This window comes from Glycine soja, chromosome 11 (genome assembly GCF_004193775.1).
Source record: "Glycine soja cultivar W05 chromosome 11, ASM419377v2, whole genome shotgun sequence".
Classification (NCBI taxonomy): domain Eukaryota; kingdom Viridiplantae; phylum Streptophyta; class Magnoliopsida; order Fabales; family Fabaceae; genus Glycine; species Glycine soja.
The window spans coordinates 12,052,365-12,067,404 of record NC_041012.1 but is presented as its reverse complement, the minus strand read 5'-3'; the positions used below and the strand labels follow the sequence as shown (position 1 = coordinate 12,067,404).

The following is a 15,040-nucleotide window of genomic DNA, read 5'->3' as shown; positions in this document are numbered from 1 at the left end:
GAAAGTAAGTTGAAATCAATGGAGAAGCAAGTCAAAAAAATCAGTTTTGTCCAGAATTTGTTTTTCTCCAATGTTGATCAACTTCGAAAGACTCTTAATTAGTTCTTTGAGAGATTCCTCCACTTTGAGGAATTGGTTTCTGACAAGGCCAAACTTGCCTTGATTTCTGAAGTTTCCCCCATGTAGCACGAGCCCCTACCACCACCAAGAGCAACCACTATGTCTTCCTCTTCCTCATCCTTAGAAAATTCCTCTCCTAACAAGCATGACTAATGGTCACCCTTTATTCATCCCTATTTGTTTTTTGCTTGATGACAAAGGGGAAGAAGTTTAGGACAGAGTGGTTGGGGAATAGATCAATTTTTATACGACCATGTGCTTATTTATATATTTTTTGTTGGTTGATGATATCTATCGAAATCTCCTTTGTATGATCCTATTGATTAGTGAAAAACTATTTGAATGGTTATACCTTTCTGTGTATTTGTTTCAATTTCTACATTATGATTATGTGTTGTTTAAATTTTTTAATCATTCTCATAATGCATAAATTGAAGGGGAGCTTCCCCACTAATTGGTAAGAAACAAAATTGATGCATACTCTTGGGGAGAGTTAAAACTGAAAGATTCAAAAAGGTATTGTCACTCTTCAAATTTGTTCCTAAGGGTTTGTCATCATCAAAACAAGGGAGATTGTTGAATCCACATCCCTAGTTTTAATTATGAAAACCCATTAGCAATGTAAATTATAAGGATGATGAATTTTATGGGATGACTAACATTATGCTTAAGTGTTTTAGTGTTAAACTTTTTAAAAAGTAGATATGTACATGTATTCTAAGGTTCTTAGAAAGGTTGTCTCAAACTGATTGTCAAGAGTAAAGGACATAGAAGATCCCTTGAAGCACATCTCCATGATGAAGAATGCTTCCTTCTGAATACTTTATCTTTGAAAAAATGCAAGATAACAAGATCTTACATAGAAGTTGTATCAAAGATTACAAAAAGAGCATCCAACATCAGAATGAAGTTGCATTAGAGTCGATGAAGATCTTAAGTTTGAAGTTTGAACTTTAGAATGGTTCAAACAACACTTCAAGGATAATATCATGTCTTCCATATTTTGCCACACATCAAAAGACTATGGTTGATAGCATCACTTTCCATATGCTGCCATACACATTAATGACACATTAGAAAGTGAATGCTAATTGCATTAGAAGATACAACCAAGTTGAAAGTTGAAACTTTACATGAGAAGATATGATGTGGAACATCGAAATGGAAGACTGAAAATATTATGCAATCTAACCTTGGACAAAACACTAACACACTAGCAGTACCTTCACTTTCTTTTTATAAAACAATCTACTTCATAATGCTTTATGATGTGAAGATGTGTTACTTCATAAAGCCATATGAGTTGAACTTCATCACAAGGATCTACTTCCATATGGATCCTTTCTCAGCTAACATTAGAATCACTAATTCATTGTACCTTTAGAATGCTCATCAAAAAAGATTCCTCGAAATAAGAACCTCAGAATAAACCTACAAGCTATCATAGGTTGACAATTGTCTTCTTTTTTTTTTTTTTTTTGCTTCCTCTAGAAGTTTGTCAATTGAGTAGGCTCCACTTCAATGGTCTTCTTTGAAGCTTTAAGAGATCAACAAGGAGGATCCTAAAGCTAAGTTAAAGCCTTCCAAGTGAGAAAAACTTGAGTCAATATCTCTATGTGAGAATTCTACTATTATTGCTTCAACCCTCTCAATAGAGAGTGATCGACTTCTGTAAAAGCTTGTGAACTAATATAGATCATAGATAGAAGTGAGATGTTGAAATTTCTTGAGTGGAAACCCTCTTGTGAGGAGAAATATGTATTTATGCAATCAAAACATAGAAATCCTTTGTTGTTGAAAGTCCAAAATTGATTGGCAAAGGTTGTAACCAATGGTGTTATCGGTCTAGCAATGGCTAGGTGTGAAGTCTAATGGGATTGCTGACAAGTTGTTGAAATCCAGTGATTTGCTGATCTAACAGTTACTGATTTTGTTAGTAAAATTTCATTTTGAAGAGTGAGGACTGGACATAGTCCAAGGTTGGGGTGAACCAATATAAAAATCACTATGCATCATCTTCCTTCTCCCTCTACATTGTTTTTGTGTTTAACTTCTCTGTTGGTTGTTAAGTAATCACTAAGGCAAAAAACCTTTTTATAAAGCTTCCTAAAACTAAACATTTTTATCAAATCTTTTATAACTTGATAACTCTTTCTAAATAGAGCTCTAAACTGTGAAAACTTTTTTTTCATAAACTACTTGCATTTTCATTCTGAACTCAGAATAATTCTTCATTCTGAACTACCTCTTTTTGAACTCTTGAAAATACTCTTTATATTCATATAAGATAAAAAAAAAAGTTTTTGAAAACACAATTCAACTCTTCTTTTGTAGTATATTTGTCACTTCAGTCTCAACTTTCTTTGGGGGCATGGTTGCTTCAAGAAATTTTGTGGCTGCTGCAATTACCTTACACCTTCATGTGACAATATAAAGGATGTGCCGGGAGGATGCGGTCATGGGGAGGATGAGCAATTTCGAGAGTTAGTCGCGAACTTCATTTTTTGGATTCAGAATGAGTCTGAATAAGTTGTGGTCTTTAGTTTATGGGCTGTATTTGTATATACTAAAATATATAGCAGGTGATAAACTTCGAAAAGTTACATGGTTAGGGAGAGCTATGCCTTTTGCTAGGTGCTTTTTTGATTCGCTATAACAGACGCTTCATGGAATCACGTTTTTTGATTCGCAGTAATAATGATTTGGCTTTAAGATTGTGTTTAATATTCTTAGTGCTGGATGTAATAAATGAATTCATTGTATGACGTGATATCAAAATTGTAATCTCAACCTCACATAAAATTATCAAAATTCTTGAACAAAAATCACGTTATGAACCCACTGAAAATAATAATAAAAAATAGTAGTATTATATTCTAACACATTCTTTTTAAAACTCCTCATATGCTAAAATTTATTAAAAATTAAGAAATTTATAAATTTATTTTTTTTATCTAATTAACTCCAGTCATGATTTCTTAGATTTTTTGTTTTTAATTCTTATAAATTATGTTTGTTTTATTTTTAGTCTTTAAGACACTTTAAATAACACTTTAAATAATAAAAAAATATTATTTAAAGTACCTTAAAGACTAAAAATAAAATAAACATAATTTACAAGAAAAAAAAAACAAAAATAATTTTGTAAGCATAAAAAAAATACTAAATTACTCGGAATTAAACTTAGAAAATGTATTACACAAGCAACGTGGTACATCAAAATTCAACGTTGTCTAATTTGTGGTGCGACACAGATTAACAGGCAAAACAAATAAATATGATGGAACAGAGTTTTCACACAATTTGGGAATGAAATTCGATAGTGAGAAAAATGTAGAGAAATGGCATTATAGCCCATACAAAGCTTCCAAGTACTGATAATGGTGGAATTCTGTGCTTACTTTATTTTATTCCTTGTATCTGGTATGGAAAGACACATAATGAAGAAAGTAAGCTACTCTTCTTTACCCTTCTTGTTTTCACCAGCTTTCAGAAACCGTGAAAACCAATATGCAGAAGACTTGGGGTGCCTGCTGAGCCCATTTTTATAATCTACATAGACCAATCCAAAGCGTTTTGTATAACCTTGAGCCCATTCAAAGTTGTCTAGTAATGACCACGCAAAGTATCCCCTTACATCTGCTCCATCCCTGTGCATTCAAATCATACACAACTAATTAGGTATGTTTGGACTCATTCTCATTCTGTCTTCAAGGTCAAACGTTTTTCTTGTTTAAATATATTTTTTATTCTTGCCATTTCACATTTTTTTCATTTGTCTCTATAATTATTTTTTTTTGTTTTAATTCTTATAAAATGTATTTACTTTGTTTTTAAATCTTAAAGTATTCTTTAAATAATATTTTTTCATTATTCAAAGTACGCTTTACTATTCAAATCCTATTTAAAACACTTTAAGGATGAAACAAATTTTATTAAAACTAAAACAAAAACAAAAACAAAAATTTAGAGAGACAAAAATGAAAAAAAAAACACTAAATTAAAAGTATCAAAATATATTCAAGCCTTTTACTTTTTACCCGTTGTTGCGCTGGTGCTAAGTTGCATGAATAAAGGTACAGTACCGGATACTTGTAAATTATATGATATTTTTCAAAATCTAGGATACGAGTATGTTAATAATTTCTTTTAAAAAATACATATATAAAAAATAGAAATTTATATAAACATGACTAAATTCTACAAATGATAAAAAAAAATAATACAAGCATAATTTATATCTCAAAAACAAAATGGAGACTAAATTCTTTAACATGGCAAAACAAATTGTTAAAAATAGTATAATTCAAATGTAATTGTCCAATTTTGTAAGTATGTGAAATGCATTAGAGGTTAGCCATAATAGTTGGGTTGTTAACTAACTATGGTTAAGCCTTAGTGTATAAAAACAGCATGTAAACCCTAGTCATATGTGTGTGATTTTTGTGGCCTAATTCCTGTTTTCCAGAAGTTACTATTTTCTGTTATTCACTCTCTTTCTCCCTTGTTCAATCTTTTCCAAAATACTACCAAGAAATCTTGATCCTTTCCAACAATTGGCACCAGAGCTACACGATCCACGATGGCGTACAGCGGGGAACAATGGCGATGTTGAAGAACAACGACCAAATCCCAGCGAAGCTACCAATCTTCGATGGAACCAACTATGAGAGGTGAACGGCGCAAATGAAGGTGGTATTCAGATATCAAGGCATGCTTGATATCATAAGCACCGACGTCACACCATTAGAGATGAATCCCACGGAGGCACACAGGGTAACTCACCGTGAACAGATCAAGAAAGATGATAAAGCGATCTTTCTAATTCATCAATGTGTGGATTCAAATGTCCTGGAGAAAATCATTGACCATGAGACGACCAATGAAGCATGGGATGTGTTGGCTACAACTTACGCCAGTGACAAGCAAACCAAGAAGGTGAGATTGATGGCACTCCGGCGTCAACTAGGTTTGCTTCAGATGGAATCAAACGAAACGGTGGCGCAATTCATAAACAGGTTGGTGATTCTTGCAAACCAAATGAAGAGTTGTGGTGAGGTGGTGACCGATTCGATGAAGGTTGCAAAGGTACTCACTGGCTTAACACCAAACTTTGATCATATTATCTCTGCAATTGAACAATCAAAGGACCTAAAAACGTTGAAATTGGAGCAATTACTGGATTCTTTTGAAGCACATGAGTTAAAGATGAAGAATAGAGAAGGTATCAAGAAAGAGGAGAAGGATTTCGAGAAAGCCTTATTTGCTAAAAATCAGAAGAAAGGTGGTGGTGATTCTTGGAAGAATAAGAAAGGGAAAGGCAAGTGGAAGTATAACAAACAAGAAAACAAGGGTTCTACAAGTGAGAATCAAGAGAAAGAAGGAGAAAACAATGGAAAGAGAAAGAAGAAATCAAAGGAGCATATTCAGTACTATAATTATCAAAAGTATGGCCATTATGCAGATGAGTGCAATAATCCTAAAGTGCCTAGGAAGAGGGGTGAAGAAGCACAACTCGCGCGTGACTCTAATGATGAAGAAGCAATGATGTTAATGGCCACTGTTAACAGTGAAACAGGCAATGAGGAATGGTGGTATTTGGACACTGGTTGTTCAAACCATATGACAGGACATAAAGATTGGTTCTGTGAAATTGATGAAACAGTGAAAAGAAGCATCAAATTTGGTGATGGCAGGTCAGTAATGGCTAAAGGAATTGGCAAGGTGGCCATAAGAAGAGTAGATGGGAGCAAGGTGATTATCAGTGATGTCCTATATGTTCCTAACATGGAAAGCAATCTGCTAAGCTTGGGACAATTGCTAGAGAAAGGATTCTCAATGCATATGGAAGGAGAACACATGGAAGTAGCTGATTCTAATGGGAATGTGTCTTGAAAGTTGTTATGTCTAAGAACAGAACATTCAAGGTGGGTGTGAGCACCATTGAGCAGAAGTGTTTGACTGCTCAAAGCAATGACAGTATGTGGAAGTTGCATAGAAGACTTGGACATTTGAACTTCAACAACCTAAACAAGTTGCAGAAGAAGAACATGGTTGTGGGACTACCTTCAATTGAAGTACCAAGGCAAGTGTGTGGTAGATGCTGTGAAGGAAAACAACCAAGTAAGGCTTACAATGCAGCAGTTCCAACTAGGGCCAAAGAGAAGCTTGCAGTGATTCACTCTGATGTGTGTGGCCCATTTGAAATCAAATCTCATGGAAGTAACTTGTATTTTGTTTCTTTTATAGATGATTTTACAAAGAAAATGTGGGTTTACCTGTTACAAAGAAAGAGTGAAGTATTTGTAACATTTAAATCATTCAAGTTACTAGTTGAAAAGCAATCTGGTTGTTCAATTAAGATGCTTAGAACTGATGGTGGAGGAGAGTACACTTCACTTGAATTTGAGAATTTCTCCAAGGAAGAAGGAATAATTCATGAGGTAATGGCTCCATACACTCCTCAACACAATGGAACTGTTGAGAGAAGGAATAGAACAATGCTGAATATGGTTAGATGCATGCTGAGAGAGAAGCATCTTCCACATGATTTAAGGGCAGAGGCAGTATCCACAACTGCTCACATCTTGAATAGATGTCCTACGAAGAGGCTTGACAGTTTGACACCAGAAGAAGCTTGGAGTGAACTCAAGCCTAGTGTGAAACACTTCAAGGTATTTAGCTCACTCTGTTATAGGCATGTTCCTAAACAGAATAGAAGAAAACTAGACTCAAGGGCTCAAACTATGATCTTGGTAGGTTATCACAGTACTGGGGCCTATAAACTTTTTGATCCCTTGAGCAAGACAATTGTGATAAGTAATGATGTGATTGTGGATGAGACAAAGGAATGGAACTGGAACATTGGTATGGAAAGACAAACCAATGAAACACTAGAAGTTGAACTGGGAGGAGAAGAAATACAGGATGAAGTTCAGATTGACAATGAGCAATGTGAATGATGAGCAAAATGTGAATGATGGACTAGATGTGATTGGGGTTGTACCTTTGAGAAGGTCACTAAGACAGATATCTCCACCAGTGAGATTTCAAGACTATGATGTCTTTCCTGATGCTGCTATCAATATTAATGGTGAATTGATGAACTTAGTGCTCTTAGCAGAAGCAAAACTAGTTTCACTTGAAGAGGCACTAGCTAGTCCACATTGGAGAAAGACCATGGAAGAAGAACTGAGATCAATTTAGAAAAACAACACTTGGAAAATGGTGAATTTACCAAGTAATAAGAAAGCCATAGAAGTGAGGTTGGTTTTCAAAACCAAAGTCAAGCCATCTGGTGAAATTGCCAAGTATAAGGCAAGGCTAGTTGCAAAAGGTTTCTTGCAAAAGTCTGGTCTTGATTTCAATTAAGTATATGCCCCTGTAGCTAGAATTGAAATTGTGAGACTCATAGTTGCAATTGCTAGCATGAGGAAATGGACAGTGAGTCAGCTAGATGTGAAGTATGCTTTTCTCAATGGTCCATTAGAAGAAGAAGTATACACAAGGCAACCACCTGGCTATGAGAAGATAGGCATGAAAGATAGGGTAATGAAGCTGAACAAAGCCCTATATGGCTTAAAGCAAGCTCCACGAGCTTGGAATAAGAGGATTGATGGATTTCTGCAGAAGCAAAAGTTTCTGAAATGCACCACTGAACATAGAGTGTACTTGAAGGACTGTGGAGTAACTGGTGTAGTGATGCTATGCTTGTATGTGGATGATCTTCTTGTCACTAGTGATAGCAAACAAGAGATTGACAGGTTTAAGAAGGAAATGATGGATGAGTTTGAAATGTCTAATATAGGCAAAATAGCTTATTTCCTAGGTATGGAATTTGTGACAACTAAGAGTGGCATATTCCTTCACCAAAAGAAATATGCAACTGATATATTGAAAAGGTTCAATATGCTTGATTGCAATTCTGCTACTACTCCTTGTGAACCAGGAATAAAACTGTCTACTGGTGAAGACACAAACTTGGTTGATTCAACACTATATAGGCAACTCATTGGCTCATTGAGATATTTGTGTAATTCTAGGCCAGATATCACCTATGGAGTTGGCTTGGTTAGTAGATTCATGAAGAAACCTTGCAAGGATCATCTACTTGCAGCTAAGAGAATTCTTAGATATGTGAAGGGCACACTAGAATGTGGAATTATGTTTCCTGTAGCAAAATAAAATTCTGAGATAGAAATTGTTGGCTACACAGATGCAGATTGGAGTGGAGATGTCGGTGATAGAAAGAGCACATTCGGGTACATGTTCATGCTTGGAAATGCTCCTATATCATGGTGTTCAAAAAAACAAGAGGTGGTGGCATTATCTAGTTGTGAAGCTGCTTTTGGGGCAAGCCAAGCCCTTTGGCTAGGAATGTTACTGGAAGAGCTTAACATCAAGTGCAGTAATGTAATGAAGCTCAGGATTGATAACAAATCAGCCATACACCTTGCTAAGCATCCAATAGCTCATGGACGCAATAAGCATATAGAGGTAAAATATCATTTTCTTCGTGACCAAGTTAACAAGAACAAACTAGCACTTGAGCATTGCAGAACTGAGGAGCAGTTTGCAGATATGCTAACCAAAGCTTTGAAGCCTAAAAGACTTGAAGAAATGAAGAACAAAATTGGGATGCACAAATTGACAGATTTGAATTAAGGTGGTGTGTTAAAAATAGTGTAATTCAAATGTAATTGTCCAATTTTGTTAGTCTGTGAAATGTATTAGAGGTTAGCCATAATAGTTGAGTTGTTAACTAACTATGGTTAAGCCTTACTTAGTGTATCAAAACAGCATGTAAACCCTGGTCATATGTGTGTGATTTTTGGGGCTTAATTCCTGTTTTCCAGACGTTGTTATTTTCTGTTATTCACTCTCTTTCTCCCGTGTTCAATCTTTTCCAAAATACTACCAAGAAATCTTGATCCTTTCCAACAAAAATCTCATAACAAAAAAATATGTAAATGTTAATCAATTAATCAATATTATTTTAGAACTTGGGAAGATAATAAACGAAAGAGATAAAGGATATATAAAGAAATTACAAATAATTTTAATATCAATGCGGCGGGCGATTAATTTCTTGTGTGCTAAACTTTCTATCAATCATTAACTCCTCAAAGGTATACCGATACAGTGAAAGACACGCATAACTTAGGTCAAACTTGACAAGAAAAAATAAATGCATTAACTTCATATCCATACAGACAAGACAAAAATTAAAACATAAATGCAAAAAACCAAAATGGCATACCAATATTAAGTAAAAAAGGAGAGATGCACGACCAGATTTATCATTAATTGGTGAAATAAAAAAAGGTTTAATTCAAGCATATTGTGTGTATGATTATGGTCGACAAGACATTTCAGTTAATTTCTAATTTATTTTTACTAGTTGAAAAACTTGTTTGACTATTCGGTAAATATATTTGTTTTAGTAATTTCTAAAGTTTTTTGAAATATTATTTAAAGTAACATTTTTTAAAACGTTAGTTTTTACCTTCTAGTTTTTAATAATTTCTTTCATTTTTATCCTTAAAATATTTATCTAATTTCTCTTTAAATAAATCATGATTTTATTAATTTTCTATCATTTTATATTTTTTATCTACTTCGACAGTTAATTTTACCGAAAAATTATAATTTAATAAATTAACTTTTCATGTTTCAGCTATCAAGTTCCAATTAGTTTTCAGATTATTTTGCCAAAGAAGCCTATGTAGAAAGTGGCAAACTCACTTTATAGCCTGAGCAACTGACGCAAGATATCCTTTGAAATAGCGAACTCTCAGTTTGTCATCTAGCATCTCATGTAACGGCAAGTTATCATTATCTTCATCATCCATACCTGCCAAATGGAAATCCGGCCTCAGATCATAGAAGAGAACAATTTCATAATGGATTTGCACATACGTATACTGGATAGAACTATCATTGTGGTTTCTCTGTGAACCTCTCTCCACTTGTGTTTTTTCTACTTAAGTTTGTTACTTTTCCATATAATTTGGAGAGCTTTTTTTTTTTCTGTACTTTCCTTTAATTCCATATTAGAGCAAAGGTATTGGATTTTGATGTGGGGTTTATAATATAGACTTGCGCTCTCGTATCATTATAGATAGGCATTGTGGTGGGAGACTCTCAAGGTTCTTATCAATTGGTATCAAAGTGTTCCACCTTGTCTAATGCAGGGGGCAACGTCAACATTGCAATGTTTACCTAATACTAGTTAAGTAGTTATGGTAGAGCCACATAGGTGCCAGGGCAGCAGAGCATGGTGGAATATTTGAATCCAAAAGCAAAATATGGAACTTGAACCCCAAATTGGAAGAATGGGATTTTGTAGAATTCAAGGTTCCGATCAAAATTGCAAACCATAAACTTGACCACATTACATTCCAACCCTTTTCTTTTTCTTTTGACTAACTATTAACTTATCATCGTTTAGTGCATCGAACAATTCTTAATTGCCACTATATAGTCAGATTCAATACATGGATTTAACCAAACAAATAACAATACTAGTAATGCCTTTCACTTGACATCTGATTTCTTCATCACTTTTTCTCTTTATCTGTTTATACTCTACCTGTTTTCTTGCCTAATTTATAGGAACTAGGAAGGATGAGTATAGTTACGTACCATTCTCTGTGACAAATATCGGAGTAGCATATTTTTGTGATACATAATTGAGAATCTTCCGTAGACCCCAGGGAACAACATAGAGCCACTCTGATGCTGCCTGTTATATCCACACAGAATATAAAACTAGAATGTTTGGCCTTGTATATGCAAATGTATACAACAAGCACGTTGAGAGAGAGAGTACACACCTTCTCACCTATGGCCTGGCCACCTTCCCATTCCACTGTTGACAGAACACAATTATCAAGGAGAATTCGTTGTGTAAGATATTTTAGAAAATGAGAAAATGTTCCAATTATTATTTATTACCAATTCTCTCCATCTCTTGCACCTTGTAGTAATGGTTTTCTTCGGCGCATTCTGTCACATGAGAAATAAACCTTGACGTATAGTGATTTAGACCAATAAAGTCCAAAGCATTCAAAAGAATTTTCTTATCCTCCTCTGAAAACTTGGGAAGCTGATCTCCAAGTCTTTCACGCATAACTTCAGGATAGTCTCCATAATATAGTGGATGCAAGAACCTGAATTAAAAATATATTTTAACATAATGTCTTCAACCTGCTATCCTATACAAGCCTCATATTCTATTTTGCGTAATTTTCTTCACCGTCAATTTATCTTCAATTTCCAGTGTGCATCAGGGTCAAAGAAAAAATGAATATTGGTTTGTCTTCATTAACTTTGTGGTGTTAAGTAGAAAAATAGAAAGAAAAGGTTTCAAATCAAGAACATCAGTTGAATTGAGTTCAACAGTTTATAACATCATGATAAGGAATTCTAATGGAGGTGCTCCATTGAAATAAATTTTAAGTAAAGTGATTTGGTAGTTCGAGACTATAACAGCCAAAGCTTTCGGGAGACAATGATTGTACTTCACTATGAATGATTGATTACAATGCAGAGGTATAAATAAAAAAATTGGTCAACATCTGTACACAGGCCAAAATCAGAGGAGATAATATCCTCTTAAATGGCAGCAAACTATTAAAGGAAAGAATATACAGGTTATCCTAAAAAATTAACAAAGGGATATTATCCTAGTTGTACAAATCATAATTGGATGATTCTGATCGGTGCTAGATATCAGGAAACAATCTTCTAAATTAAGAACAGATCACCAACACGCCCCTCAAGCTACGTTATAGATGTCTATCATACCCAAATTGGATTTGAATCTAATGATTTCATAAGTGCAGCTTGGAAGAGCTTTGGTTAAAATATCTGCAGTATGGATGCATGAGGGCACAAGACAGATGATTCCATGGTCAATCTTTTTTTTATGAAATGATAGTCAATTTCCACATGCTTTGTTATGTCAGGATTCAGAAGGGCTCTTTTCTTTCCCCTTCATTAGAGTGAGCTTTCCACCCAAAGCATCATCCTTTCTTTACATCTTTAGATGAAATGAAAGACCACTTCCCTCTCTTTCTTTTGAATACGCCTTGTGTCATGATTAAGATACTTTCATTGCACCATCTAACAATCTTGAAATCCACCCTGGATGCCTTTTTCTTTGAAGAAAGCCTCTCTCTCTCTCTCTCTCTTCATTCAATAGCTATGGTTGTCCATTTCAATAAGGATAGTCCTCGCCTCATGAGCTAGCTTTTGAGACTAAATTAGGCCCAACCAAAATTCAAGAAACTCTCCCAGAGTGATCTATTCTTTGTCATCAATTATTGAATTACAAGAATAAAGCCTTGACCCTCTTCTTGAAAAACCTTCCTCGTGCTTTGAAAAGGAGCAATTCTCGTCTGTTCAATTTCTCTGAACAATTTCTTTTGGCCTCCCAAGCTAATCCTTTTTGTCAAATCTTCAAGGTTAGATTTAATGTCCCCAAAAGAAGCCAGTCAGTCAAGCCCTAACACCACATCAGCTCCTTCCCCAATCTCATTTCCTTTCCTTTCCTCTTCAACCTCTCCTAGTATTTGGATTTGGACTTAGGGCCTAAGTCAACCGCACAAATTAGCTTGTAAGGGAATGATTGTCTAAGCTTTATAAGGACTAGTTTAGTCATATCTCTAATCGATGTGAGATCTCAACCCCTAAGAGTCAGCATCCTAATGGTTGTACTCTACGATACTTCACTCATTTCTGGTCAGACCCTCCATAGGTTGCCCTTTCTAAGACACTGGAAACCAACTCTTATAGGCCGCAATTAAGACAACTTTCTAGCATACCATCTTAGAATTTGGGCTTTAGGACCTAACTCAATCACACAAAATCGCTTTGTAAGATAAGGATTGTCTAAGCTTTATAAGGACTACATTGGTCATATCTCTAGTCAATGTGAGATCTCCACTTCAACATCCTGACAGTTGTTCATGAACTGAACTATACCAGTGTAACTTTTTTTTTAGTCAGCCAAAAGAAAATATTATTAATAAAGAAAAGGGTACCAGAGGTACCTAAACATTACAATAGAGTCTACTAGTTTAACTTATACCCACAGTTATACACTCAATTTTTTAAAGAATGTGATTTTTTTTTTTTGTTACAATAGAATGTGATCTATGTCAATGCAACCGTTGAATGTGTCAATCTCTTATTATTATAATAATAATATGGAACAAATGAATGAGGAACTACCAGCCAAGCTGAAAATCCAGGCGTCTTGCAGCAGCAGATTTATCTTCAATCTTATCGGAATTAGCCTCTGCCCATTCACAATCTACCACAAAGCCCACTTGTCCCCCTTGCTTATCCTGGAATGTCAAGACATATTTAGAAAGAATAAATTATACCTTCACAACATTTTTCTAACATGGTTAGCATTAAATTATATATTTAAACAAAATTCACAGATAATTTGATAATTAATAACAACAGCAATACCCTACTGGCTACAACCAAGTGGGATTTGGATATACGGATCGATCAACTCCATTGGCTCCATCAAAATCTACCTTTTCACTCAAACATTTTTTTTTATAGTTTCTACTAATGTTTTCTTAGATCTGAGCTTACGCAGATAATTGAAATACAGAAAATCATGCTGGTAATTTATAGATCGAAAAAAATAGCAAAAATAGGCAATTAATGGAAAATCAAGAAAATACACAATAGGGAGGAGTGGCAGAAGCAACAAAGTAAAAGTAATCCAACTTGCAAAATAGAAAGTTTTGTGTAGAAATGAATAAGTGCAGTCCTGCACCTTGTATTTGCTCCGGTATATGGAAACAGCTGCTGCATGGGCCAAAATCTGATGATGTGCTGCCAAATATGGCTCTATAAGAGAATTTTCTCGTCTTCCTGGAGCAAAAATTGCAACATCATACCCATTGACTGCAGTTTGAAGGGGCTCATTAATAGTAATCCAGTTCTTCACTCTATCCCCAAAACTTGCAAAGCAAGTATCTGCATAAACAGCAAAGTACTCTCTGGCATATGCCACATCAGAACCACACCATTCAATAATAGAATATTGAAAAATCAACTACACTCATCTTAATAAAGGTACTAGGAAACAAATTTACAAGGGAGGACCAAGGACCAAGTATAGAGATGAGAAAAGGTGGTGGGTTTGATGAGCATAATGGGTCAAATACAGCATTTGGTGCTTCAAAAGAAATATGAGAGCTACTAGACTACAAGGCCACTAAAATAAATATACCACAAATAAGGGGTGTAAATTAGTTAAGTCTCACTGGGCACTTGAAGTCAGGCTTGGTTAGTGGAAAAAAAGAAGTGTTAAAGCTTGGATCATTTATTTAGTAGGATATTCAGAAATTGATCAATCTTCCTTTGTGATTGATTTTAACTCAGATCAAAGATGTCTCGATTTAGCATTCATCAACAAGTGGAAGAACTTATGAATCTCCCCCTAAACTTGCAAGGAATGAATGCAGCGAACCACTCAAGGTAGCATTGATTCAGAAAAGTGTTGAAAGCAGCCATGTTAAGAACAAGGAGTCTTGTTGCTCCCATGCTGGATATGCTGGACTAACAATGTCATCTTGGCCAGAGAAATATCGTGGAGGAATTGAGGGATAGACATTTAATTTGTGAAGCTTGTAGCCTCTGATCACCCCTTCTACATGTTGCTTCCATGAAAGAAAATTCGTAGGTCTTATTTGAGTGTAATTTGAAGAGAAAAAGGTAGTAGATACATGATTTTCTGGATTTGCGGAAGACATGCTTCAGGATCAAAGAGAAGTTCTGGATACCATGTGAGAATTCTAGCAGAGGGTAGAGAGAGACAGAGGACAGTGAGTTGAGAGAATAAGAAAAATTGTATATCTGCTGAGATATGCTACACAGGGTTATGTAGTAA

The 15,040-nt window shown here is 34.9% G+C and overlaps 1 protein-coding gene across 1 annotated transcript in view; it reads right to left on the bottom strand.

Moving 5' to 3' along the window:
• Positions 1-3,287: 3,287 nt before the first annotated feature.
• The window catches only part of LOC114376135 (beta-glucosidase 42), a 34,397-nt gene continuing 22,644 nt past the window's right edge, over positions 3,288-15,040 (bottom strand). The window contains exons 7-13 of the mRNA XM_028334078.1: positions 13,922-14,147; positions 13,357-13,472; positions 11,077-11,291; positions 10,956-10,990; positions 10,765-10,864; positions 9,865-9,973; positions 3,288-3,770 (exon numbers count right to left, since the gene is read on the bottom strand). Of these exons, the coding sequence (XP_028189879.1) occupies positions 3,575-3,770; positions 9,865-9,973; positions 10,765-10,864; positions 10,956-10,990; positions 11,077-11,291; positions 13,357-13,472; positions 13,922-14,147 (997 nt within the window). The 3' untranslated portion in view covers positions 3,288-3,574. The remainder of the gene's footprint in view (positions 3,771-9,864; positions 9,974-10,764; positions 10,865-10,955; positions 10,991-11,076; positions 11,292-13,356; positions 13,473-13,921; positions 14,148-15,040) is intronic.